The sequence below is a fragment of the Synchiropus splendidus genome, chromosome 6, assembly GCF_027744825.2.
Source record: "Synchiropus splendidus isolate RoL2022-P1 chromosome 6, RoL_Sspl_1.0, whole genome shotgun sequence".
NCBI classification, from domain to species: domain Eukaryota; kingdom Metazoa; phylum Chordata; class Actinopteri; order Syngnathiformes; family Callionymidae; genus Synchiropus; species Synchiropus splendidus.
Window position 1 is genome coordinate 23,318,578 of NC_071339.1, and position 25,596 is coordinate 23,344,173.

A 25,596-nucleotide genomic window follows, 5' to 3' on the forward strand; every position below is an offset into this window, starting at 1 on the left:
TAGCACTGTCTTGAACAACACAAACACATGGCCAGTTTGCAACTACAAAACCCACCAGATAAAGAAGAAAATTTGTGTATTTAGTGATTCAAAACTTCTACTTCCTGTTTTCATTCAAGGAAGGCATCTTGGAAAAAAGATGACATATCCAGGGAGCGTAACTAGGAATTTCTGGGTTCTCTGAGTTTTTTTTTCCAGTCAGATAAAACCCTTTTGTTTTCTGCTTTTGAAATGAAATTAGAGAGTGTAGACCTCCACTAAGCAGCTAATTTCCAATTGACATTTTTTCTATATTAATATCTTAATACACAGTTTAGGATTTGAAATACGATTTACCAACACCAAAATGTAAACATCTGTCCCGCATCCCATTACCGACATTTCCTGAAAGTTTCATTGATCAAGTAACTTTGTTGAGCTGCAAATAGACTGACAGATGGACGCATAACCTATTTGTAAAAATAGCACCACTGGGAAGCTGGGGCTAAACTGCTAAAAGCTAATGATGCTAATGCTAATAATGGTCATTGTTCAAAAAAAAAAAAAAAAGTAGGTAGGTACCTTGTAATCATTAATGTGGAGAAACTCATCAATGATGGATTTCGACTTTCTCAGGATCTCCTCCTCTGAAAGCACAGGTCGACCTGGAGTCTGCGCCAACACTTCTGCGTTTAAACACAATCAGCAGTTGGGAATTATTCATGAGGACGAATGACTTTATCATTTTTTAAAAATCACCTGACAATGTGCTCCGCTCAAATTCAGTTTTCTCTTCAGTAACACTTGGTCTGCGTGGCTCAGCGAGCTCCCGGTCTCTTCGCTGCACCTCAGGTGATTGATTCTCCACCAGCTCTTTCAAATTGTCGCCTCTCATAAAAGAGACCTGCCGTGAAGATGGCGATGCAGCGATCAGCGGCTTCTCGCTGCGCTCTCTTGGTGCACTGTTGCGAGTGCTTAGTGGGAAAATGTCACAAATTAATAATCTTCCTTCGTGAAAATTCTAGGCTTGATAGTTTGACCCAGCTGTACCTTCCTAGAGTTCTCCTTGAATCAAAGTCCTGGTTCTGAGGAGGAGTTGAGGGGAGTTGAGAAGCCTGGAGAGCAGAGTATCGGTTCAGGCTACTGCCCGTCCTGGACAATTCTGCTGTGAAGAAAAAAAATAAATCAGAGTGAACAGGGGAAAAAAGCATGAGTATTCTAGATAAGATGCAGCACAGGACTTACCTGAGTCACTGGCTTTGGCCCCGCCACTGCTGCCCTTTACCCATGTGACTTGAGCCCGTGGTCCGAGCTGGATCTTCTCATCCATCTGAGGCTGCAGAAAAAGTTCACACTGTCAGAGATCACACTGCCAAAGTTCCAGCAGTGAGCACTTAAAAGAAGCAATAGAGAATGATAGAATTGGCAGCAAAAAAAGAGGAACAGTAATGCAAAGGTTCAAAGATGATATTAGTATTTGGTCTTCTATGTTTTTGCAGACATGTATATTTTTCTAAAAAATAAAGCCTGTGTACGCACTGTGTAGTCTATTGCCTCAAACAGCTTTGGACAAAAGATTGATTACATTAACAAAACTATTATAGAAACTGATTGCTCTGGTAGCACAACATGTAAGAACATATACCTGTGTGCTTTGGTTTCAGAATCAGACTTATATGTCCACAGAACATGCTTTACGTTTTGTCATGCCATTTGAATCAATAAATAGATCTCAAGAATATGGCTGCGAATACAATTAAAAACTTTCCGATGTAACCGACAGGGGGAGCTCCGGAATTGCTGTCTAAAATAACATTACTCTACACAAACAGTGAGAGGCGCTGTATTCCACTGAGGAACGCAAGACAGAGCAGATGAGTACACAAGAGCATTGTTGATGGCTGAGTCCAGCAAAAACTCGCAGTGGGGACACTCTGTACTAAAGCAGCATTCTGGTGTAAACCTTTGAGCTAAACATAACAATTTAAAGTACTAGTGGCCAGCATAACTCACATGGCTGTTTCCTTTCTAGTCTAAATAATAAATCTGCATTTGTACAAGTTGGTTTGGGAAAAATCTGCTCTATTGTTCCTTACAAAAAAAGCAAAGACTGTATGAAACGGAAAACAAATTGTTGATGATTTTGTTTATCAATAAGCCCCTTTATGCTTCTGCAAATTCTACAAATGCCTCTCATTACATAAAACCTGGGGTCATACATTAGAAAAAAAAATCCATGTATAATAACCAGGAGTATCATTTTTATTGAAGTGGGTACAATATCTTTTCTATGAGGTGCAGAAGGTTTGATGATGCTTATTAAGATTGTGGCTCATGTACAGCTCTTCTTTCTAAAAATTCTGATCCCATCACTACTTACCTTTGAGATTTTAGGGATTTTGTTAGGGTCAATAGTCCTGCTGTTCTTGGTCATGGGCACAGTGTTCCAGGTCTCTTCCCGCTGCACACGCTGATCCCTCTGGTCTCGAGGATCTGCAGAGAGAAAACAAAGAGAACATTTCGATCAGATGATGGTGAATCACAGACATGTGAATCCTGAAGAGGATTTGGACTTCCTCTCTGACCCGGTCGTCGCTTGCTGTCCTTGAAGAGAAGCTGCTGCTGCACTTTCCTTTGCTCCTCCTGCTCTTCAATTTTTGCTTCTTTGTGGATCTGCTCGATGGTTTTTGGGCCTTGATCGGCTCGTCTGGACACCCAGTTGTGCTGTGGAAACCATTAAGTTGTTCATGATGGCCACACATTTCAGTACATCTTTCCAATCCCTCGCTAGGGAGTTCAATCGCTAATTTACCATACAGGGACTCACAGCCAGTGATGAATCCTAATTTGAAGAATTGAGTGAACAGCATAGACACTGTTTAAAATTACCATGAATAAAAAGTCAAGTTCCATGCTGTGATGCAAAATGTAATGTATATTTTCGGGGGAAAAGAACATGAATCAAAAGAGCAAGAAGAACAGCCAGTCGTATCGTAAATACAATTGTCACTTGAAAATCACTTACCAATCGTAGATCGATAACGTCCTGTAGCATGAACCGGATTCGAGAAGAGGTTTTTCTTTCCTTGACTATTTTTTCGATCTGATTGAAATACTGATCCATTCGGGGCTGATGAAAGAAGAACAATGAAAACGACGTCGGTCAAAAATCGGTTCCAGAAATCTGATTTTTCCCAGCACATTATTAAAATTGTAATCACAATTATGCAGCTCAATAGTTTGCTGTTGCTTCTAATCAATCATACAGAGGGCACTAACTAATGTTTTACCTTGGCTTTCTCAAAATCCAAGTCTTTGCCGATGGTGGTCAGCAGTCTGCAAAGGCACTCAAGAGACTCCTCGTCATGGTTCTTCAGCAGCTTGACCACACAGTCGTGCATGATGGGTTCCGTCAACATCTTCAGCTTGAACAGCTCACCAATGAACTTGATGTTGCCGATAGATCGTCGTCTTGCTTTGTCCTTGGCTTCCTCCAGCTCCTGCTGGAGCTGCTCGCGCTCAGTTGACTGGACAAAAGAAAGGGTTGAGTTATATATATAAGCTATAAGCAGGACCAGAACAATCATCCTTGCAGCACATACCGACGCAGCAGCCTCCAGCTCTTTCTGCTTCCTCTCAAACACCACATCATCCATCTTGTCTTTCTCAAACTCCTTCTGGCAGCGGATCAGAAGTAGCTTACGGAAATTGACTGAGTTGGATTTGTCTGCTTTTTGCACTTTGAGCTGGACAGAAGACAGTCAGAAGATTAGCTTATGAGGGCCCCAGTTGCAACACTAGACATGAAAAGAACCACTGAGAAGGCACACTTACGTTGGCCAGACTGCGACACATGTTACCGTAGGCCACAGAGAAGCTGGGCTCATCGATGGCCTTCTCAAAAACCAGGTCGATAACCCCTTTTAATCTCTCCTCTGTGTCGATGGTCAGACCTGTGACCTGCTTCATTAGCTCATTAAACTTCTGAGGCGTTAGCTTATTCAAGATGCTGCGAACCTTCCTGAGAAGTTCCTGAAATGAGACAGTCATTTAAAAGGGTTTTGATGAAGGGTGTGTGGGATCCGTATGACCCCTGTTCTCTGTGATCACAATAGTGAAAATTTTCAACCAAGTATTTATAATGAGGATGACAGACTGTTGGACTGGACTGTTTAAAGTCAGATGGATGCACATGAAAAACCGTCCTTTGCAAACTATTCAAACACACAACTGATTAATAAACTGTTCTAAGAATGTCTGAGATGGTCTTCATTGACAAAAGCAAATTACCAGTGTTTTTTGTGTCTCTGGATCCTCTTGAGCATTTTCTCTTTTCAGACCAGGCTTCCAGGCGTTTTCAGACTTTTTCAACTGAATCTCATCATTTACGCTCACATTCATGATGATCTTTCTGGGAGGGGGTCGCCGCGGCCCCATGTTCATGAGCTGGGAACATAAACATGGAATTAAGACTATGAACTATGATGCATGGGTGATGCGTACTGGCAGTAAAGACAACATTCAGGATGTCAGCTGGCAGGTATGACCTGCTTTCCGGGTATGAGGAAATGAGTGATTACGATTTTGTGCAGCCGCAACACTGTTTGTGTGTCTCTGTCAAACTCATTTTGTTGACATCACTTGATATCAGCTGTAATGATCATGTTTTAGAAGTTGATAATTATTGTACGGAACAGATTTAAACACTAGCTCCTTTTTAAAACACAAAAACCCAGACTTGACAGGGAAACAGCCAGATAAACATGGCGTTTTGATTGAAAATGACAATTGCTAATTAACATAATAAGTAATATATATAATAAGTACAAAATTGCCATGATTTTTTCATTTAATTTAAACCTGAAATGCGGCACCTGAATACCTAAAATACAAAACTGGTTCATACAATCAAGGCTCCGCTCTTAAAAATAATTTGTTGAATGAAAAAATATTTTTCTTCAAATTCAATTAAAATATGACAAGTCCATGTCAAATTTAATAATAAGTGCGGTTTAATGAAACAAAATGCTCGGGACACCAAAAGGCAGATAATGGACCAGAGAAAAGCACTTAAATATTTATCTCAATATTTCTAAAACAGTTACTTGCTTTTCATTTTTCTTTTTTTTTTTACTAGTCTGAAAATGTACCCGTGATCTACTCATGATTTTCAATCAATTATTTCCCTGCACTCCTCTCCTCTTATGTTGTCAGTGCCCTTTTTCTGAAAGAATAGACAAATCCACTTTGTTCAACAAATGATTTCTTTGTCATCCAACAGAATTAATCATGAATAATGAATGAACATGAGCAGTTTTTAATCGTGGCATCAGACTATTCAATTCAAAATAAAAAAATAATATGTAGAATTTGAGCCAGTTCTGAAAACGACACAATAAAAATGGCAACAATAATCACATTAAAATCAGAACAGTTGACGACAGTTTATGCATCAAATGAACAATACAGCCTCGAGTTCAGACTTCGCACAGGACTTACAGGTGCTCCTCGTCCTCCGGTGATCTGTCTGCCAAAATCAGCAAAGGCAGGTGTGAAGTCAGGTCCTCTGGAAATCACCCTGGAATCCACAGCACGAGGCGGCAGCTTGTTTTGGTTCATCTGCGTGACACAATGTACACATCATCACACACACTAAGAGAATGAAGTGAACAGCAGGGGGCAAAGTTCTCAAACTAGTAACAACAGAGCAGAATACGATGACAAACCAATCCTTGTCAATAGCAACCTGCTGTGAGTGACAAACTGAATTACCACTTCATACATTGTAAAACACTTGCAATATATTCTCCGCTGGTCATCTGGATACTGAAGTGAATGCAGATGTTAACAGAGAAAAAAGGGGAATGTGGTGGAGGGCAAAGAGAAGATAATCTTTCTCCCACCATCTGTGTGTGTTCACTCCTCAACAAAGATTTCAAACTGTGAGCGGCATTAATGAGCTGCTCTGGTTGTTCTTTTTGGACTGGAAGTAGGGGGAGGGTCGAGCATGCTTCGCCATGCCAAGAGTGACATAATAGAAATGTGATTTTAATCAAAACCGCGTTTCTGTGGGCTAATAGCTTCATCATTATCTATGTTAGCATGCTAGCACCTTCTTGGAGTGCAAACTTTCACCTTGCATTAAAATGTGAAACCAGGGCGAAAACAAAAATGGAATTGAAGAGATTCATTCAATCACACGCCCCTTTATATGATGCTTTGCACCAAACGACATGAATGAGTTGCCATTTTCCTATCTACTGGACTAAACAAGCTGCTCAAAAGCTACAACGTACAAATACTATGTAAATATTTGAATGCCTAGTGCATTTTCACGACAGTCAATTTGACGGAGCATAATGGATGATCAAATTAATAAAAAAATTAACTTGCTTATTGTGCTAGGAAAACTTCCACCCTAGTAAACCCAATAAACCAAGAGAAAAATAAACAAATTCCTTTGTTGGAAACAAAGGAATTTCTTACCTTATCAAGCACTACATCACTGATTGGCGGGAGCCCCTCGGGTTTCTGAATGCACGCCGGCATGAACTGGAAACCCAAGAGGAAGTCCCGGGCATATTGACGTTTCCCATTGGGCTCGGCGAGGTCTGGATAAGCAAACAGATTGTGTTTTGTTACTACGCGATTTCAAGTGACTGATCATGCTCCCGTACAAAATTTGTCATGATAGTCTCAGGTGTGCAAAGCATTTGTTTGACATGAGAGCAATTTCCTGATTCAAATTTAATGTACAGTATAAGTGACAGTATGTCTTCCACTCGTATGAAAGAATGTGCTCATCCTTTGGGTTTGTCTTTTTACCTTCACAGCATGTTGAATGAATTATACATATGCCTTCTTGCTAGCATACTGCAGCAGCCAGCAAGAAAGCCACATTCAAAGGACTGAATTAGTCCCAATAGAAAGCTGCAAGACCGTAGTAATCTATTGTTACAGTTTGTGTGTAATGTCAGCAAGGTAATCTAGTCCTTCTTTTGCTGTTAGCTTCACACATAGACTGTGGTCCCACAGTAACATATATCCTCACCTTCAATGTCCTGTGATGCCCCGGTGGAGTTCTCCTTTTCCCCGGATGTGACTCCACTGTCACTGCTCTCTGTCTCCGAGGTGTGGCCTGCTCCATTCCTCATCGGTTCCAGCTCAGCATCTCCATTTTCCTCAGGGGTGGGGGGCTTTTCGTCAGCATCGGGGCTGCTGGCACGGGCTGAAGCAAGGGTGGCGGTGTAGACAGATGGCAGGGACACCGGGCTACTGCTGCTCAGAAGAGCCGATTGCAAAACCTGGTCCGCTGCAGGCTGATTAACTGGCCTGGGTTCATCCTGCCAGAGGAAGAGAAAATTAACCTTTTTTTCCTCAAGCTACATCACTCTATCAAGCAACTCTTTCTTTCAAGATAACATATCCCAACGGACACAATTAAGGAGGTATGCAGGTGGGGAAAAAACAGTTTGGAGACTTTTGAGCCAAAGAAAATGTATAGCACACAGTTCTTCTTTGGGGTTTTACTTCGTGATAAAGATGAGACAAGGGAAATTGACGCTTCAAACTATTTGTCACAATTTAAGGACACAAGCGTTGGATTCCCAGAACGGACAGCATACCCTGACATTCAGTGTGCTATATAAAAAGGAATGTATTTATACTAACAAATATTATCTAACTATGATTCTCCTGAGCCTTAAGATACAACCTCTTGACTGGTCAAGCTCTGCTCTCAAACTCTGGAACACACTCCCTCTGGCCATTCGAAACACCAACTCTCATCTCCTCATCTCAATTTGAAAACTCAAATATTCAGTATTGCATATTCCTTAAATGCTTCTCTTAAACGGCAACTTTCACCATGTTTGTAGCTATTAGTGTCTTATTTATTTGCCATTTGTGTTGTTATTAGTATTATTATTTATTAAATCAATAAATTACCTGTTATGAAGTTCTTGCAAATAGGCAACAGGCCTTTGTGGTGAGAAACATTTTGTAGTTTCACCTGTAGGACTAACGCCCCGATTGACCAACTGTCTTTCATAGGGAAAAGTGATGATGTGCAAGTTCTGTCTGTCAATCTTCATTCATAGCAATGGATAACCAGCAATCCTGACAAAATATGTCAAATGTCGAAATGGAAGCCATGGTATATAATTCAATTTTGTTGCTGAATTCATATGCCAGTATCCAACTAGTAACTGTCCACTGTTGAAAAACTGACATACAGTATATGTATATCAACTTTTTTTCCTTCTTTACATTGCTTCAATGACAAATAATAGCATAAATAAGTTCATATTGATGTCTGGTAAAACATCAAGAAACTATTGTGACAGTTTGAAAAGTTTGAAAGCAAAAAATATTGTTACCTATATATTCCACAACAAATCAACTTCGTTGACTTTCTAGCCGTACAAAGTGTGAGAAGGTAACACAAAAAACCTATGTGGATATATTAATACCGTAGAAAGACTACTCAACAGTAGAGGAGTGGAAATAAGATGGTGACACAGACTGATAACTCCTTGCTGTCGTTCTTAGAGGATAAAAACAGTCAGGAGTCAAGTCTGCTTTCCTTTACCACACATGTGGAAACCGTTTTCACTTGAACTATTGCCCATTTTGTTGCTTTCCCTCTTCCCTCACTCAGAACCTCAGCCGCACTTATTTCTCACTTCGTAGGCGTTATACAAGAGCTGGATTTAAATTTAGATGCCAAATAACTTAGCACACTGAGTGCTACTCAGAAAAAGTACTTTCTTTAAAAAAAACAAAACAAAAAAAACAACGAAAAACCCTTAGCATTTAATCTGTGTTTTGCTCAGACTGGGATGTCAAAAAAGATAAAAGTGTCTTTCATTTACCCCATTTTGTTTTTGAGGTGCGTCTTCTGCAGAGATTCCTTCATTTGGTTTCCTCCAGGTCTTTGGTATTGATGATACGGTCTGATTCACTGCAAAAAAATAGACAAACATTTAGTAAAACCGAGCACAGAGAACACTTTCCAATTATTATCTCTTTCAGTTGACACAATATCAGATTTGATAACATTATTAACTAAATATGGAACATCCCTCCAATGGCAGAAGTAAAAACCTGTAACACAGTAAGTTTTTCATCACCAGTGTTTGTGGTGTAGGTAGAATCGGAATTGAATGGCATTTAAAATACTGCCAGTGCTATTCTAAATGAGCTCATGTCCAATTGACCCATTGCTCGTGAACCTATTTCAAACACGGCAGGAATCTAATTACACACTAGAAAAGGTCAAATCCTTCTCTACACAATTCTAGACTTTAATAGGAGTTTAATAGACAGATAAAGGCTACAGCGAAATGCTCTCACATCCCCCATTCCTCTAAGTGACATTGAATATGGCTATTGTAAAAATAGTCTGTCATTAAACAATATCAATATGACACTGTTTTTCATTTTACATTGATTATTGTATATATTCACACAGTTAAAATTGGTTCCATCTTTATTTAAAAAAAAAACAGGCACTGGTAGAAATAGCTGGCACATAAACAGGAAAACAGAAAACGTAATTCTCTAAAATCTACAGGAAACAGCCAGTTAAGGCATGCACAACACATTGTAAAGTAAAAACACAGGATAAGAACAACAATTCAATAAGTACAAAATGCACACAGCACCTGAGTTAATTGAAGGCTTGTTAGTTAATGTATTCAAAAGCAAAATAGCCGTTACCTGCAGTGTTCTTTTTGGAGAGCAGATGCTGCTGGGACTCTGCTTTACTCTCTGTTATGCCTCCCAGCAGTGGAACAGGGTCTCTACTGTCCAGGGACTTGCTAAATTCGTCGGTTGTGGCCTGGACTAAAGGCGGCAGGCCGGGTGGAACCATAAGTGGCAAAACCGGAGAAGAGTTTGAGGTCAGCGTGACTGGCACTACAGCAACCGGTGCCATTGGGCTAATTTCAGCAGCAATGGGAACCTCTGGCCTGATGTTTGCAGGCAAAGTTTCTGTGGCGCAGGCCTCGCGGTACTCAGGCGCGGAGGCCAGGGTCTGTGGTGCCACCGGAGAGATTAGAGAAGGCTCGAGAACTGGTGTTTCCAGATCAGACGCAGAGTGCGTAAGTCCATTTAAAGCCTTGGAAGCTGGCACTGTCAAGACGGGCAGAGTCCTTGAGGCATCAGAAACGAGTTTATCCGTGTTGGAAATCTGATTTGATATTGAGGAGGTTCTCTGTTCTCCAGCTAATGAGGAAGAGGACGATGAAGAAGAGGAGGAGGAGGCTAAAGCAGCAGACTCCCGAGGTGATGGACGATCACTGGTGTTGGCCACAGTTAGTGGGAGATTCGTGGGAGCGATCAGAGCAGGCGGGAATGGGAGCTCTGGTTCAGCAGAGGAAGGCTCAGTAACAGGAGAGTCAGCCTCGGGTAGCTCAGGAGGAGTTTCTGGCGGCACAAGTCCGGGTGGGGAAGACGTCTTGACAATAATTGGCTCCATTTTTGGCGAATCGTCTAGAAGAAGAAAAATCCCAGACAAATTGGCGCAAGTTAAAATGTGTGACGTTTATGCTCACTTAAAATGTAGCAAAGAAAGGAAGTGCCAAACAGAAAATTCCTGGAAGATGGAAGCTAACCTGCATCATTATTCATTTTGGGTTTCCTTTCCACCTAACATGAACAGACACATGGGTGTCAGAAGAAGTTCAAGGCTCGAGCTCTCCAGAATATTTACATAGCAGAAAATGACCCTCCGGAGCTTCTTCAAAAGAACCTCAGCGCTACCCTCACGAACTAGTACCAAAGAAAGCGACTGCATTCACAGTGCAATTCCACTATTCTTTTTGTGGAATAAAGTACACCACAACAAGATGTTTGAAAGCCAGTGTGACCTTCCCATGCAGATTAATGTTGCTGTTGTCACAAATGCCACGGAACACAGAGGAATAGGAATTACAAATGCCGAGCTGGTCTGAAAGAAAAAAATATGAAATGTGCAACTAAAGAGTTCTAGCATATAAATGGATCGTTTTCCACTGAAGAACATGCATAATGTGGTAGTTTAACATGTAGGAATGGTTCGATATTAATCTGCAGACCTGGCCTCAGTTTGGTGTCTATAGCTCCGGTAGTCAATGGAAGCTGATGTTGTGGCAACTGTGGCATCTCCAGCGGGTAGACGACAGGATGGGGCTGCAGGGGCTGGGGAGGCTGCAGCAGTGAAGGCTGCTGCTCTGGACTCTGGCTGCTGCTCAGTTGCTGCAAATGCGAAGACAATGATTCGGTAGCCATAGAGAAACAGTTATTTGTTTTTTTTTCATTTGTATGTAATTACAAAAATTATTTGTCATTTTATTTTTAGCGCCTCCAATGATTAAAATTTTAAAATATTAAATATCTAGTGAACCCAAAACATTATGTTCAGTTATAAATATGCCTTTTGAAACGGTAGTGGAGCTACTTACAGAAACCACCATAATTATGTCCACCTCCAGGATGCCTGTTGAGTTTTCAGCTAGATTCAAGGCTTCCACTTCGTTTTATCTCATGTTATCATCATCAAAAGTTAATATAAACCAGACCTGGGCAAAGTGTCAATTCCTGTATTTAGTGGCACTCATGAAGTCAGAGTGAAACTGATCATCTAGAAATAATTTATTAGAAATAATTTATTATTTATTAGAAATTAATTTATCAGTCAGCACTGTGCGATTCTAAATATACTTGACAGGGAACAAGGACTTTCATTTCTTTTCTCCTCTTTACTTTCAATACCATTTCAGCTATGAATAATTAGATATGTTTGAATATAATTGATTAATTTTTGTGAAAATGATCATCGCTGTAAAGTGATGAAAAAAAGTTTCTTTTGAAATAATGTTTTCTGTATTTCTACTGAACTAATATTGCATTTGCTATTTACATAGATAATCTTTACGCATCTATTCATTTACAATGGAAACATTTAAAAAATATCGAAAAGTTTAGGGTTTGAAGACCACTCACAACAGACCCAGTACATAAAATGTTCCTGAGGAAAATTAATTGCTCTGATCTAAACAAATTAATCATTATTTTGCCATGGTGGCTCTCATTTTCCCACAGCAGTGTGCCACAATCATCAACATCTAATGGAAACCCCTTGTTTCAGTGAAACTGGAGAAGTCCTAATTGGTTATTTAGTGTTGAATAAATTCGTGCTGACAGTCTGTCAAATGTATCAGCAGGCGGATTACAGCTGCAAGCTGCTTAAAGATAGAGGGAGCAAGACCCCTCCTCTTCTTGTTGCATTAGCTGGTAACGTATATCTGAGGTGTGACGCGCAAGATTGGAAGTCTAACCTGTGGTGGTGTCGGGGTAGAGGACGGCCGACTGACAGGAGGAGTTGAGTTCCTGCTCCCTGAACCTCCCGCCATGATTTCCTCAGTGATGTCCCTGCCACCCTGATTGGGGTCACGGATACGGATCTGGGAGGACAATGGTACAAAAGAACAGACCACACTAAAGCCACCTCTTGACTCTAGAAATGTAACCATGGGTTACAAGTAGCAGCAGAAAGGTAGACACTACAGTTTTAATACAATATTACTAATATAAGTATGAATTACTAAAAAAAAGGTCAGGTCCAGTGTAGGGCACAGGAATTCTTAGAGACTCACTGTTTTCTTCTCGCGCTTTGCTGGTGGAGGTTGCTGTGGCGTAGGCACTATGATGGGGGGTGAGGCAGGGTACACAGTCTGTCCTGGGTAGAAGGGTGGCCCAGCTGTAGGAACTGGAGCAGGAACCGAGGGTGAGACAGGTGGGTGGTACCTGAGGGGGTCTGAAAAGAGTCCAAACAAAGTCTGTTAATCTAGGTTGGAAGCAAGGTGTAGAATTGTGACCAGGAAAATGTCTCATGTGACAAGTATCTCAGGTTGCATTATGATTGGATTGGTGGTAGGAAAACTCAGTTGAAAGTTCAATACTCACGATATGGTGCCGGGTAGTCCCCAGGCCCAGGCCCAGGGTAGAAGGTACCAGACCCAGGGGGCTGTACAGAATACTGCTGAGGCGGGGCCACATAAGCAGTACTGTGGCGATACTGCAAAGCAAGGATCCAAAAAAATGATCATCATGATTTTAAGAACGTCAGTATCAGATATTTCACACCAACACAGTTCAGAATGAGGAACCGGTGCCGTTCTGGATTCTCTGAACCTTGGTACTTTCTATTGAAGCACCCGTGTTGTCCACATTAAGCAGAACAGCAGAAAGTAAGCAAAATGACAAGTATTATGAAAGCGTCTGTTGCTTTAATGAAAGTATCAATTTTGAGCCAACAAAGCATGCAACAACTTTTGATGACGAGGAGACATCAAATGAGATGACGTTGAACGCATTGCATGTGACAAGTGTGTACTTATTTTGTAGATGTAACTACCCAATACACCCACTGATTAAGTCATGGCTCGCAAGCTCAAACCCATTTTCTAGTTTCCACAAAACTCTAGTCGTGGAACTTTTCAGGTTCCTAACCAGGTGTTTCTTTTGGTACTAGAAGCGGCATGTGAAAGGCCAGCGTGGTTGAAACATTTTCAACATCTCCATGCTGTCTATCTTTAACAGGGTCGTTCTGCTAAATGTTGTTGGCAGTTGAAATTCATGTTACAGTGTCACTGTGTTCAACAAATTCTATTCATCACTAAACAGTAAAATAATACATCACAGAGCTGTACCAAGCAAAGAGACGACTTTTCTCAATCAGGACCAATAGAAAATAAAGGCGATCTTTGCAGTCTCTCTGCAATGAATCCTTCAAAGACCTCAGGGATCCAGAAACCTCCATAATGGACTCAGCAGTTCCTGGTGCCACTTTTAACATGACCTGAACTTTTTAGTGGAATTTATTGGTGTTACTTTGCCAACAGACAGATCAAATGCAGACAATGACATAACCTCCTGGGCATGGGCAAGAGTTCCCCTTCATTACAGTAAATAGAAACACATTTTTTTGTGTAGAACTGTGTAGAAATTTCTCACTCACTGGCTGTAAATTGTACTTAAATTTCTCCAAGTTGCACAGCATAAACAGGAACTATTTGGAGAAATCAGTGCCAGCCTATGAAGTCTAGCACTTGCCGACAAGCTAAACACTGACCCCAATATTTCCAAAATATTTTCAGAGCTCAATGTGCTCATTCGACTTTTAATGAACAAAACTCCACTTCTAAACACACCAAACAAGAAATAGCTGAGCTGCAATAGTAAAATTGGACAGAATGTCATTTATGTAACTGTAACTGGTTCAGAAGCAATACAGTCTCATGACAAAGTACAGCAACAATATCAAGACCATCCACTACTATCCCTGATGAAAACAAGTTTTATGGGCAATCTGTGAACAGAAGTACGGAAGTGATTCACCCAAAAATAATCCCGCATAACTGCCAGTTTGGACTTCTTTCCAAACAAACAAAGACATTTTTTTTAATCGTAAAGCAGCAAATTGGATATGGTTTTCCAGTTTTGCTAAAACAGCGCTGAGTGGTTCCATGGTGTAGTTTCCACTTTACCTGAGGGATGTAGTACTGAGCAGCCTGCGGGGAAGGGAAAGGCATCGGCGCCATGGTCATCATGATCGCTTGATTAGTGGGGTAGACAGCTGCTGTGGGGGTCTGTGATCCAGGACGAATGGCAGGAGTGTTTGTAGGAATGGTGGGGCGTGCCGTCTGCATCTGTGTTCTCTGGAAAAACTAAACAAGACAGGGAAAAGAACAAAAGATTTCAAGCAGGTGCATCTCAAAGGAAGGCACTTCACTTCAACGAGCTGTCTAGGTGCTTGAAAGTGGATCTCTATAGATTTCCTTAATTGGTTGACACACTGCTCCGGATGGTAGTGGTGCTTTTGTAGACAAATGAAAAACATAAGCACAGTTAGATTGGCTTGGAGCAACTCAGCACTGTGCAGATTGGTAGCTAATAAATATGAAAGTAGTGAAAAGCGCTAATGTTGGCCCAGGTCTGTCTGAGTCCTAGTTCGGGTGCATTTGACTTGACGAGACAGGGAGCAAGTGCTGCTAGTGAAGTCAAGAAATGTATTTTAGTAAATTTGGTACTTGTTGTCACTGCATGAATGTCATGCTGACAGACAGGGCTGCGTTTCAGAGCCTCTGAATCGATTTCTGAATCGACCAATCACCACTTATTATATAATATAATAAATATTTCTTTTCTCCATCATCATAAACAAGAGGCTTTAAGAGTGTAATTTTAACTTCAACTGTAAAGTGCAAATGTGAAATTGCACTTGAAGTGTGAAAAATACTATTTTAATCAGACAAACTGCAAACTGTAGTCCAGGTATAAGTCGTAGTGATGTGGTGTGATTCAAGCAATGGAGCAAACAAAATTGGGATCACTTCTGCAGTCATTACAGCCCGCTGAGAATCCATCAGTCATGTCAGAATTCGGTATTTTCCTTTGTTTAGCCCCAGACAGGAGTTTGGTTTTGCGCAGTGTTGTTGCACGTCAAGTGGCTTCTAAGGATTATAGTATACCAAAAGCAACTGACCTCCACCTGGCATATTTTCCAAAGCTCTTTGGGTGAATCAACTTATTTCTCTTGCCTCACTTTAAATTGGAAATGATTTCAGACCTCAGAATAGCTTTTAGAGCATCAAAACAGGCAAAGTAGTAAAACTCTCTCCACATACTGTATATTCCACATATTCCATCTGAAACTCAGCTAGAATGCAGTCATGAACCAACCCCTTGGCTTTAACAGGTATATCAAATGCAATGCAGATCAAAAACCTTAAAAACAATACCCATAATAATACTTAAAATAAGTCAAGCAATGAAAAGGGGAAATCCTTTTGTCATTGCTCTGCCATAACACCGCCCCCACAATCTCTATCTTCATTCATCAGACAGCATTTCTGTGTGATCTTGACAAATCTAAAATAGCAAAAATGTTTGGCAAGTGTTAGCAATTTCTACAGTATGGAGGATATCACAATGGTGGAAGAGAGTGTGCTAGAGCTGCAGAAAGACCATCACAGACATCTGTGCTCGATTTTCAAACAAATAGATGGTAAAAGCGTAACCACTGCCACACAATTGTGCTCCTATAAAGGGTAGCAAATTCAACAACACTCCAAAATACCCAGCAGTGAAATACCATTCACCTTAATAAATCAGGCTGGATGTCTTTGTAGTTTAAATAGCTCCCAGGAAATCTGGGAAATGAACAGGAAACTATTTACTGGTATAAATCTAAACAAGAGTCACAGAATAATGACCAGGAAAATGAGCCAGCACAGATCCCACAGACGTTATGATAAAGACTGCAGACCACAATGGCCTCCTCAGAAGCAACACTATCATGCCTGTGAACAGAATAAGAAGCAACCAAAAATCATTATAACGGAGACATTTTTTAACAGATTAGCTTTATGATAAAGTAAATCTTTGAAGTTGCCAAACAGACAAAACTTTGTCAAACAGATTAAAACATATAATCAGTTTGTCATCAGGGCTAAATGCTAGCAGCAACCCATTTCCTGTGTTACTCCTGATCAGCTAATGCAAGCTTCAAATATTTGTTGAATTAAACAACATTCAGTAAGAGACTGGAGAAAACTAGAGCACAGAATCCACAATGTTTCTGTGCAATGTAATACATGCGTAAAGTAGAGGGGGTGAGGGTGAGTTACACCCCGTTCAATAATGCCCCAACAAACTAGAATAACAGATTGCACACTCAAACATCTCTCATCAAAAATAGGGTTACTCACCGATATTCACTGTATCCGCACACTAATTCACCATGATATCAATACTACAGAATACAACAAGGATATGATCCCAAATCTCCCGAAGCGAGGAAAATTAACAGATATTGAGGTTATTTATTTTGCATTTATTCTTAAGCAGAAACGTGATCTTATGTTTTTGTATTGATTTGTTTTCATTTTTCTGATGATTTAAATGAATAAAATATTTTGAAAAATAAATCTGCTGTTCAGATTTTACATTAAAAAAAGAAAAGGCCTTTTCAAGTATTAGTTGGTATGATATAGCATATATTGAGTTTGCACGATTAGTATTGTGACAACTGTACTCTTCACACTGAAACACCCGTAGCACTTGTAATATGTATAGTAGCACAGCCGAAGGCCTAAACGGAAGCAGTGAAGGACTGTTTGCTGCTTTTGTGGAGTACCCAAGATCCATAATTTGTCTTTGTATTACAAATGGTTAAATGTTTCCACCTTAACAGAATCTCAATTATTTTTCATACGGCATCATGTTAACAAATGTTGTCACGCCTGTTACCAAGTATTATAGCCTCATAAGTAAATGCTGGTGCTAAGCCAACAGCAATTGGTGATTGGCCGACTTATTGTAAACTTGAGACTTGAAATGGTTGTCATTGTGATTAGCAACAGCAACAGCTTTTTGTTGACAATCTAACAAGAACCAACCTGAAAGAAAGCAAGGTGCTTTTACTATCGATATGTCAACATACACTTTTTTGTTGCCGACACGATGGAGCCAGAAAGAAATAGAATTCATTTAATTGCACATGCCGGGGCCTAAAGTAAACTGAGAAAACGAACAGTGACATGAAAAGTACACGAAAAAGTAAGAATAATGCTATGATGGAATTAAACAAAATAATTGATTTTTGACAATACATATGAAGAAATGACATATCGGATCAATTCAGGGTGCAATCCTCATCATGCCATGCAGGACTGCAGATCAATGGAAATAACTGTTACCTGAATGGGCCTGAATCCTCCCTTCAGTTTTGGAAGCAGAAAAGAGAGAAGCCACTTTTTAATGACACTGTCAACACCAAGTTAGTTTTATTACAATTACAGGTTTTAAGTGACTTTTTTCATTGGGTTTCATTGAAGACGTCTTATTTTCACCTTACAACATTAACTGAAGCAAAAAAAAAAAATCTCACAATGGTTGACAGTCATCAAGTGTGGCAGATTTGATGAAATTAAAAAAATCCTTCACACTTCTGTCAAGATTATAAGATTGTACTGAAGGCATGTGGATCAGGATCAGGAGAGAAGAGATTTCTTGTCAACAAAGAATGACAGATTTGGGAGTTGTCATGATCAGAGATTTTTAGGCTTTTGGCTTTTTTAACTTGGGATGTGTGAAAATGTTTACACAACAGATGGATCCAGAAGACGTTTCAAAAAATGTTTCCTTCACCAAAATATTACGATTAAAATCAGTGGAAATTGTTTAAACGATATGAAATGATTAATTCACAAGCTCCCCAGAACTCGTTCTCTAACTTGGCCTGAGGCAGCATGGAGCGTATGTGACTTAAGAGAATCTAGATCAATGAGATGATTCAAAATGTGGCATATTTTGTCCATCCACATCAATTCAGTTTGAGATATCTCGACAAGAAAGTCCCCAACTAAATCCTTCACAGGTTAAGGTCTATGGATTAAGCACCACAATACTAACAAATTGTGGAAAATCTGTGTTAAAAGACAATGCTATAGACCCCAGTAGCAACAACAACAGCTCTATTGAGCGATTTAATTTTTTTTAAAATGCTGTGTTACTCAAAATGCCCTCGACCAAAAAAAAATATCTTCAACAGTTCCAATCAACATCCATCTACACGCATTACTAAGCCAAGTCCATCATTATAACAATGAAGAACAGTCAGAAATAATTTGGGGAACCAGATCAGCCTGTGAAGAGACCTGACTAGGAGTTGGTTAAGACCTCCAAGAATGTATAACTTACTGAGTAACTTGTAAAGAGAAGCAAAAGTGTGGCTGGATGGATCCACAATACCAACAATACACTCTCAAGTGAAACCCAGATTGATTTTGTAGAGCTCTTCGGTGAAAGCAACAGTTGTTTAACTTTCATTCCCACTGGACTTTGTTTGGCATTTCTGCTCCCTTAAACACTGAGCAGCTGTGTTTGACAACCAAGTATGTTAGTTACACTGACGAGCAGAGGCATAAAACAACAATGATACTTGTTTGAGAACAGACTTATGTTTCAACCAAATGAATGAATTTTCAGATCTTTGCGCACCCTTGGCTGAGCATCCAGCATGTTGCCGGTGAACAATGGTGGTTTTTCTCCATGGAGATAAAAGACTACTGTTCTGGTTTTATCTGCTTCCAAACTCGACTTCCGTGGTGGCACAACGGAACCTCGCGCCAGTTTGTGTCAGCCTGAGCTCTGCTTGTCCATGTGTGTGCCGCCACGCTCAAGCAAGGGAACACAGCAGACGCGCTTTGACACAGTGCTATTAATAGCCTGTTAAAAGTTGTTCGCAGAACCAAAGAATCATCCAGAAGGTGAGGCTTGGCACTCAAAGAACAACAAGCCACAGTCAAGAAATATTCAGAGTCAGAGGTGCCACAATTCACAGTATGAACACAACAACGCTATTGCTGTCTCAGATATAATGATATATATAATGGCAGCAGGTCGTCACAAGTTCATCAAGATGCTGAATGTACTTTACACAAAGGTCATCAACATCCGCTAATCTCCCTCTGGAAAACGCAGAACAATTCGACAGATTAATGCATGGGAAAAATGAAATTATTGATTTTTATCTCATTACGTGATAGGATTCACACGTCAAAATAAATGTTCTATGGTTTCTCTCAGTGTGATGCAGGTTTAAATATATAAGCCCCATTAGTGCTTTCTTTGCACAGGACGGCTCGCGGTTCAACTAAGTACAAACCACAATGTTCTTAAGGAAAAGCACGTCCAACCAGAATGACAATGCAATTGACAGTAAATGAGATCATCATGCGCGCAGGGGTTTTCCATTGCAACAAGTATGACACTTGGCAGTGTGTTGTTGCACTGCACCATACAAAACAGCACACTAAACCATTTTTTCTCATTTTTATGGCATCATGGTACAGTGGGTACAGGACACTATTTCCCCATTTAAATGTAATGTCCTGCTGAATAAGGCTTTCACTGATGCTTTGGGTTGTATTATCAGATTTACTAAGCAACAATTCTTTTATGATACAAGAGGTACGCAAATGTATTTGTCATCGCTAGAATACAATTTCTGCCATTAAGCATAAAAATTTTGTCACTGCACTCTCCACTTAACATCTCATTATGACAGGTTTGACTGGTCGTCGCCATTGACCTTGAAAAATGACAACCTGGCAGTGCATTTAAAATGGATGGTAAACAGTTTGGGCATATATCATGTAGCTTTTGTAAGTAACAATTTGATTTTTTTTTTTATTTCAAATGATATAAGAGCTTCCTAGCAGCGTCCTAGTATCTAATGGGTTTTGTCACATCAATTCACAAGAAAAATACTGAAGGTGAATTTCAATTACTGAATAACTTTTTAAAATCGTAAAAGTATAACCACGGCAAATTCCAAGAAAACAAAAAGCAAAGCAATTCTTAAAACGTTTGATTATGACATGGACAGCCATGGTCTGCTAATGTGAAGGAGAAACATGATGAGTAGGCATGTGTCAGCGTGATAAAGCATGTCAGACTCAACATATTAGTACTTAATATGACATACGGAAAGGTTATTATACTCTCTCCTAAAATGCTAGACATGTTTGACAAAGGAGCAGAGGCACTACACGCAGCCTTTTGCCAACAGGTACCTGATGGTGGGTTGGTCGAGGGCCCGTGGCAAACTGGCCGGGGAAGGGAGAAGAGGTCCAGCAGGGAGATTGAAGCAGTGACAGCAAAGCAGGGAGGGGAAAGAGCAAAAGAGACACAAATCTGTGATAAGCAATGATGATATGATGCGGTCAGTACAACACAAAACCACAGAGGGAAAAAAAGCATGAAATTTGATGTGTCTAAACCTAAAGACCCTAAAAGTGCCTGTATTGTCCTCTTATTGAATGTTAAAATGTTCAATTCAAATGCCACAATAAAATGTAAAAGAGGGCATAATAAGGCAATATTTATGATGCACAACATTAACGGGCAAAAATGTCATTAATTTTAGGGCCAGCATTGATTAGCTAATCGTTTAGACATGTTACACCGCCTACCTGTCAGGATGAATGTTTCAATAGCAAATTACAACAAACAATCGGTAAACCACGCTACGATTAAAAAAATCTGTTACACCAATTTGTGTAGGTCTTTATTTGGCGCACATCCAGGAACAACATGAAACATCTAAGCCTTATAACACTGCTTTAGGTATTCTCATTTCATTTACTGACAGAGCTCAATAATTGTAGTTGACAGAGGGGAGTTTTGAGCAGCAAAAGAACCCATAAGACCACAACTACCTTCTGAGAAAGAGTGTAATGAAGTTGACCTCATTAACCTTGTTAAAGACCTACTGCTCACACTGCAGCACGGCATTGCCAGAAACAGATTGAGGTCAATCCACACTTGAGCAGCTTCTTCTGGCACACTGCGATAGCTCCTTTGTCAGGTTGCTTTAACAATACCAAGGCTCATTTGTAAACACTGATTTTACATGGGAAAAAGCAATCTATATCACATTTACGTTTTGACTGTAACCCCAAATCTTTACAGTAGATTATTGTGCTTTACTTTAACTGCAGCAAGCCTTACAACTACAGCAAGATTATCTAAATGACATTCACTCTACTGATATGTCTAACCAGAATTCAAGACTCCAAATTGAAGCAGAAGGTCCACTATTATCTCCTTCTATTCTCTTTAAAGCGTGTGCACATGCCCGGGCTAATTTGCTAAAACAACTGGCCTAAAATCAGTATTCTGCTCTTCCGGTAATGTTAGTCTATGCAAATTTAGGAAAGGGAAGGTTTCTAAGAAACAGTGTTCGAAGTAAACAACTTCTTAAAATGAGCTCTGCAGAACTTCTAAAAACAATCTGATTACGTAACTGTAATAGTTTGCATTTAAGCAAATAGACATCTTAAAAAGAAAATTGCAGTCGCAAAAAATCGCTCCAAGAAAGAGCATCAGAAACACATGAGTTCCAAATCTCAGTCTCACCGGGCGACTCTGTGGCTGTGCGTTCATTGGCTGCGTCTGAGGAGAATAAACTAGAGGGGCGGAGCCAGCATTCTGCCCAGGGTTGTATGGAGACTACATGAGGAAACACGAAATGGGACAGAAATGCAGAAATGATTCATTACATTCAGTAAAAGAGTGGCTCATTCATATTCATACTTCCATCGAGACACAACTATTGCAGCAAAAAACACTAATTAGAATTTCCCCTGAAAGGAAATGTGTTAGATTGGAGCGCTGTGCTATTGTTAAGAATGATTGGATGCCTTCAGTGAGTGCAAATACCTTCTTATTCATCTATAGTGGAGTCAAGTCAGCCAGTGGTGTATTTAACAGCTTAAGCCAATACACACTAGGAGTGACAATCGACCAGCGAGGAATTGTTTGTGAGGATGCAAACACCTAGCAAGTATGTGTTATGACAGTGTGTGGCTACTGAGGGGTATTTCTAGAGATGGAAGTCAGACACAGAGCACATTCCACAGTAAACACTCTGACAAACTGACAAACCCATTTTGCACAATACCTATACCCATCTAGCCATTAGCATATGAATGACATGCTTCATTGCAGATGTATCATAAAAGTGAAAATGTATTCCAACAATTACACATTGAAGACGAGAGTTGGAGGAGTCAATTTCTTCAATGAAAATGTAGGTGCAACTATCTATAAAGGTTAACATGGTGACCCTTCTCACATGACATTTTTCTGAAAGTAAACAAGATCTCAATCATTCCCGTTGAACTCTCTGCAATGCTTTGAATGGGATGTGTCAACCTGCATGCAGAACTACTGTTTTTAACACCATGTGCACAAATTTCAAACTCAAAAACCTACCAACAGCTATCCTATTACATGAATCTTTAAAGGCTAATTCACAGATGCAGTTTGAAGATCTGTACGCTCCTTGTAAGAACCTATTTCGCACTTCAATTAATATTAGATTTGGATTCTCATACAGCGGATCCCTACAAGAACAAAAAAAAAAAAAAAAAAAAAGCAGAACTTTTTTCGTCTAGTCTACACGTACAAAAAACACATATTTTCGGAGTGCGAAACAGCATGCTGGAAGAAATGCAGTAAAAGAAAAGAGCAGCCAATTAGACAAGGTATGCCACAAACAATCAAAATTGATTCTCATTGTTGCAGAAGTGTTGTGAAGTAATGCAATTGTGACCAACATTACTTGACACTGTACTCCAGGACAACAGAACCTGTTCGTGAGCACATTTTCAACAGTTTATCTGTCCAACCTTTATTCTGCTGCCTGGACAAAAATCTTATCTGGCATCCATGAGCTTGGGTGTCTCAGAAACCTTCTTTTTGCAAGTGGCTGTGTCCCATCCACATTTCTCTGTGTACTTGACTGATTCAGTGTGTGAATAACATGCTTGACTAGAACTTGAAGAGATTGGGGAACTGAATAAAAAGCAGCGACCAAACATTTCCAAGTAAATCTTATTGTGTATCAGAGCATGCACATAGCTCTAGCTGTGAAGAGCACGCATAGCTCTCACTTTTAAGGAAGTCAATAAAAAGTAAAAAAGATGGAGAGTTGACATAACAGCGGACACTGTGACAAACTCACCCCTGCGCCTGCCTCCCAGCCCTTAGGGTAGCGATATGGGGAAGCTGTGGGTACTGATACCTGAGAGAGAGCGGGCGAGTGGGCATGACCAGGTGGGGTACCCGCCAAGTTAGGGTGTCCCTTTGTGATGTCGTGAGCTGTGTAAGGTGGACCAGCATGCCTGGATACCTGTGTCACAAATCAGGGAAGGGTGAGATTAAACCCATCTTTTAATGTACGGACACAGACATTTAGTGAGGTTGAGGAGAAAACGCATTGGCAGGATTGCACAGGTCATTAGTCGTCCCTCCTACGGTGGAATGTAAAATAAGCACTGGAGCTGGAGGATTAGCTCTGTATGACTGCATGTGAGGGCCTGTGCGCTGCTTGGTTTTTGAACCCTGCTGAGGTTTATTCTGGCCTCATCTGCTGACTGCTGTGCCAAACTATGCTGGGAAAGGATGTCTAGGACCACCAGGGCCTCATGTGGCAAAAATGGGTCAAGCAGTTGTATTGGAATACCACTCATCTGTGGTGAACACTGTGTACTTGGTACAACACACTCAACCAAATCAAGCTTTGTCAACATTGACAAACGAGTACTGAGGTGACAAAAGAAACCATTCACTGAGGCAACTTCTGCGTCCTGTTCTTTACCATCTAATGAGTAATTAATAATGAATCAATACTAATGTATTGAGAGTTGCATGAAAAAAACAGATTTGCTAGACACCCGCCCCATTTAGGTAACTTCATTATTCTGCAACAGATGAAACATTGTGAAGACCTTCAAGACAGCGTTCAAGACTGGTCAAGCTCGACATGGACAGCTAGCTGGAAATAGCATCGTCATCACCAACACCTGACATCACAGACCTCTTTTAGGAGGTGCACATTCCTCCACCTATTAGTTTGTCAGATATAGCAGAGGCTACTGTACGTTCTTTTACACTATGTAAAAATGCTGAAGGATTTTAGGAACCGAAAACTAGATAGACTGTTCTAACAAAGAGAACGGCTCAGTGGAGCAATGGTCAGCATTGCTGCATCTCAGCAAGGAGCCTCAGGGTTAAAATCCAGCTCTGGACTTTTCTTGAAGAAGTTTGTGCCTGTGTGGGTTTTCTCCGGGTACTCCAGTTTCCTCCCACAGCCCCAAGACATGCTAACTAGGTTAATTGGACATTCTCAAAGTGTGTGCGTGTGTGAATGGTATGTGTGCCCTGCAATGGACTGCCGACCTGTCCAGGGTGTATTCCTGCCTCTCACCCAATGACAGCTGGGATAGGCTGCATCACTTCCCGCAAACGTGAGCAGAACTTATCGGTGGTTCACTGAAGATGTATGTATGCATGATCAAGCAAAGATAAAAGTGAAAATTGGCTGACAGATTTTAAAACATAGGGATAATCTGTCACGTTTTTCCAAAGACAACTGACTAAACCCATTTGCAGGTATCACTTTGAGAGCCAAACAAGATGCTTGGATTCTGATGTTTTTTGATGTGGATGCTGAATTATTTGGAAGTAAAAGCTAGCTTTAAAATACATAGAAATGTAATAGGAGCTCAACAAGTTCCTCTAAACCCAGAGAAGCATTGGACAATTAGCAAGGATGTGATTTCCCTGAGCTCTGAGGTTGGTGGTGGGAAGGAAGGAGAGATGCTGCAAATGTGGGCCTGACTGCAGGTGCGGCTGGATCCTGCAGCAGGCACAGCTCACATGAATAAGACGGGATACTGCGGGAAGGGAAACAGCAGGGAGGCATGAAAACAGCCCTGCAAATCTTTCACGCCAATGCTACACAAGGGGGGATTTTTTTGTCTAGTCAACCATGTCATTAGATTCAGAGAAGATCACTGGGATACTTTAAGTCTGTATTTTCTCTTATACCTTGCACTACAGAGTATAAACACCACATCTCTGTTTCCTTTGTGTGGCCCACTTCCCTCAGATGACCTAGGATAAAGCAACTAATCTAGCCGCCGTTGCCAGGGGAGGAGCCTGCTCTGCTTCAGGCGAATGACTGATTCTGAGGACATACGGTTTGATGGGGTGGGGGAG

At 40.5% G+C, this 25,596-nt stretch overlaps 1 protein-coding gene across 20 annotated transcripts in view; it reads right to left on the reverse strand.

Annotated features, from left to right (window-relative positions):
- The window catches only part of LOC128761254 (eukaryotic translation initiation factor 4 gamma 3-like), a 45,270-nt gene that overhangs the window by 5,937 nt on the left and 13,737 nt on the right, over positions 1-25,596 (reverse strand). Inside the window, exons 3-27 of one of the 20 annotated variants that reach the window (XM_053869440.1) lie at positions 23,618-23,725; positions 21,949-22,041; positions 20,604-20,636; positions 17,724-17,744; positions 14,511-14,690; positions 12,928-13,039; positions 12,618-12,778; positions 12,300-12,434; positions 11,058-11,217; positions 9,700-10,473; positions 8,853-8,941; positions 7,031-7,322; positions 6,466-6,590; positions 5,479-5,598; positions 4,270-4,425; positions 3,814-4,011; positions 3,582-3,725; positions 3,270-3,506; positions 3,005-3,109; positions 2,565-2,703; positions 2,360-2,472; positions 1,225-1,315; positions 1,030-1,141; positions 739-953; positions 562-665 (exon numbers count right to left, since the gene is read on the reverse strand). In XM_053869440.1, the coding sequence (XP_053725415.1) occupies positions 562-665; positions 739-953; positions 1,030-1,141; positions 1,225-1,315; positions 2,360-2,472; positions 2,565-2,703; positions 3,005-3,109; positions 3,270-3,506; positions 3,582-3,725; positions 3,814-4,011; positions 4,270-4,425; positions 5,479-5,598; positions 6,466-6,590; positions 7,031-7,322; positions 8,853-8,941; positions 9,700-10,473; positions 11,058-11,217; positions 12,300-12,434; positions 12,618-12,778; positions 12,928-13,039; positions 14,511-14,690; positions 17,724-17,744; positions 20,604-20,636; positions 21,949-22,041; positions 23,618-23,725 (4,017 nt within the window). Of the gene's footprint in view, positions 1-561; positions 666-738; positions 954-1,029; positions 1,145-1,224; positions 1,316-2,359; positions 2,473-2,564; positions 2,704-3,004; positions 3,110-3,269; positions 3,507-3,581; positions 3,726-3,813; positions 4,012-4,269; positions 4,426-5,478; positions 5,599-6,465; positions 6,591-7,030; positions 7,323-8,852; positions 8,942-9,699; positions 10,474-11,057; positions 11,218-12,299; positions 12,435-12,617; positions 12,779-12,927; positions 13,040-14,510; positions 14,691-17,723; positions 17,745-20,603; positions 20,637-21,948; positions 22,042-23,557; positions 23,726-25,596 lie in introns of all 20 variants that reach the window. The other 19 variants (XM_053869429.1, XM_053869442.1, XM_053869426.1 and 16 more) reach the window with 19 other exon arrangements.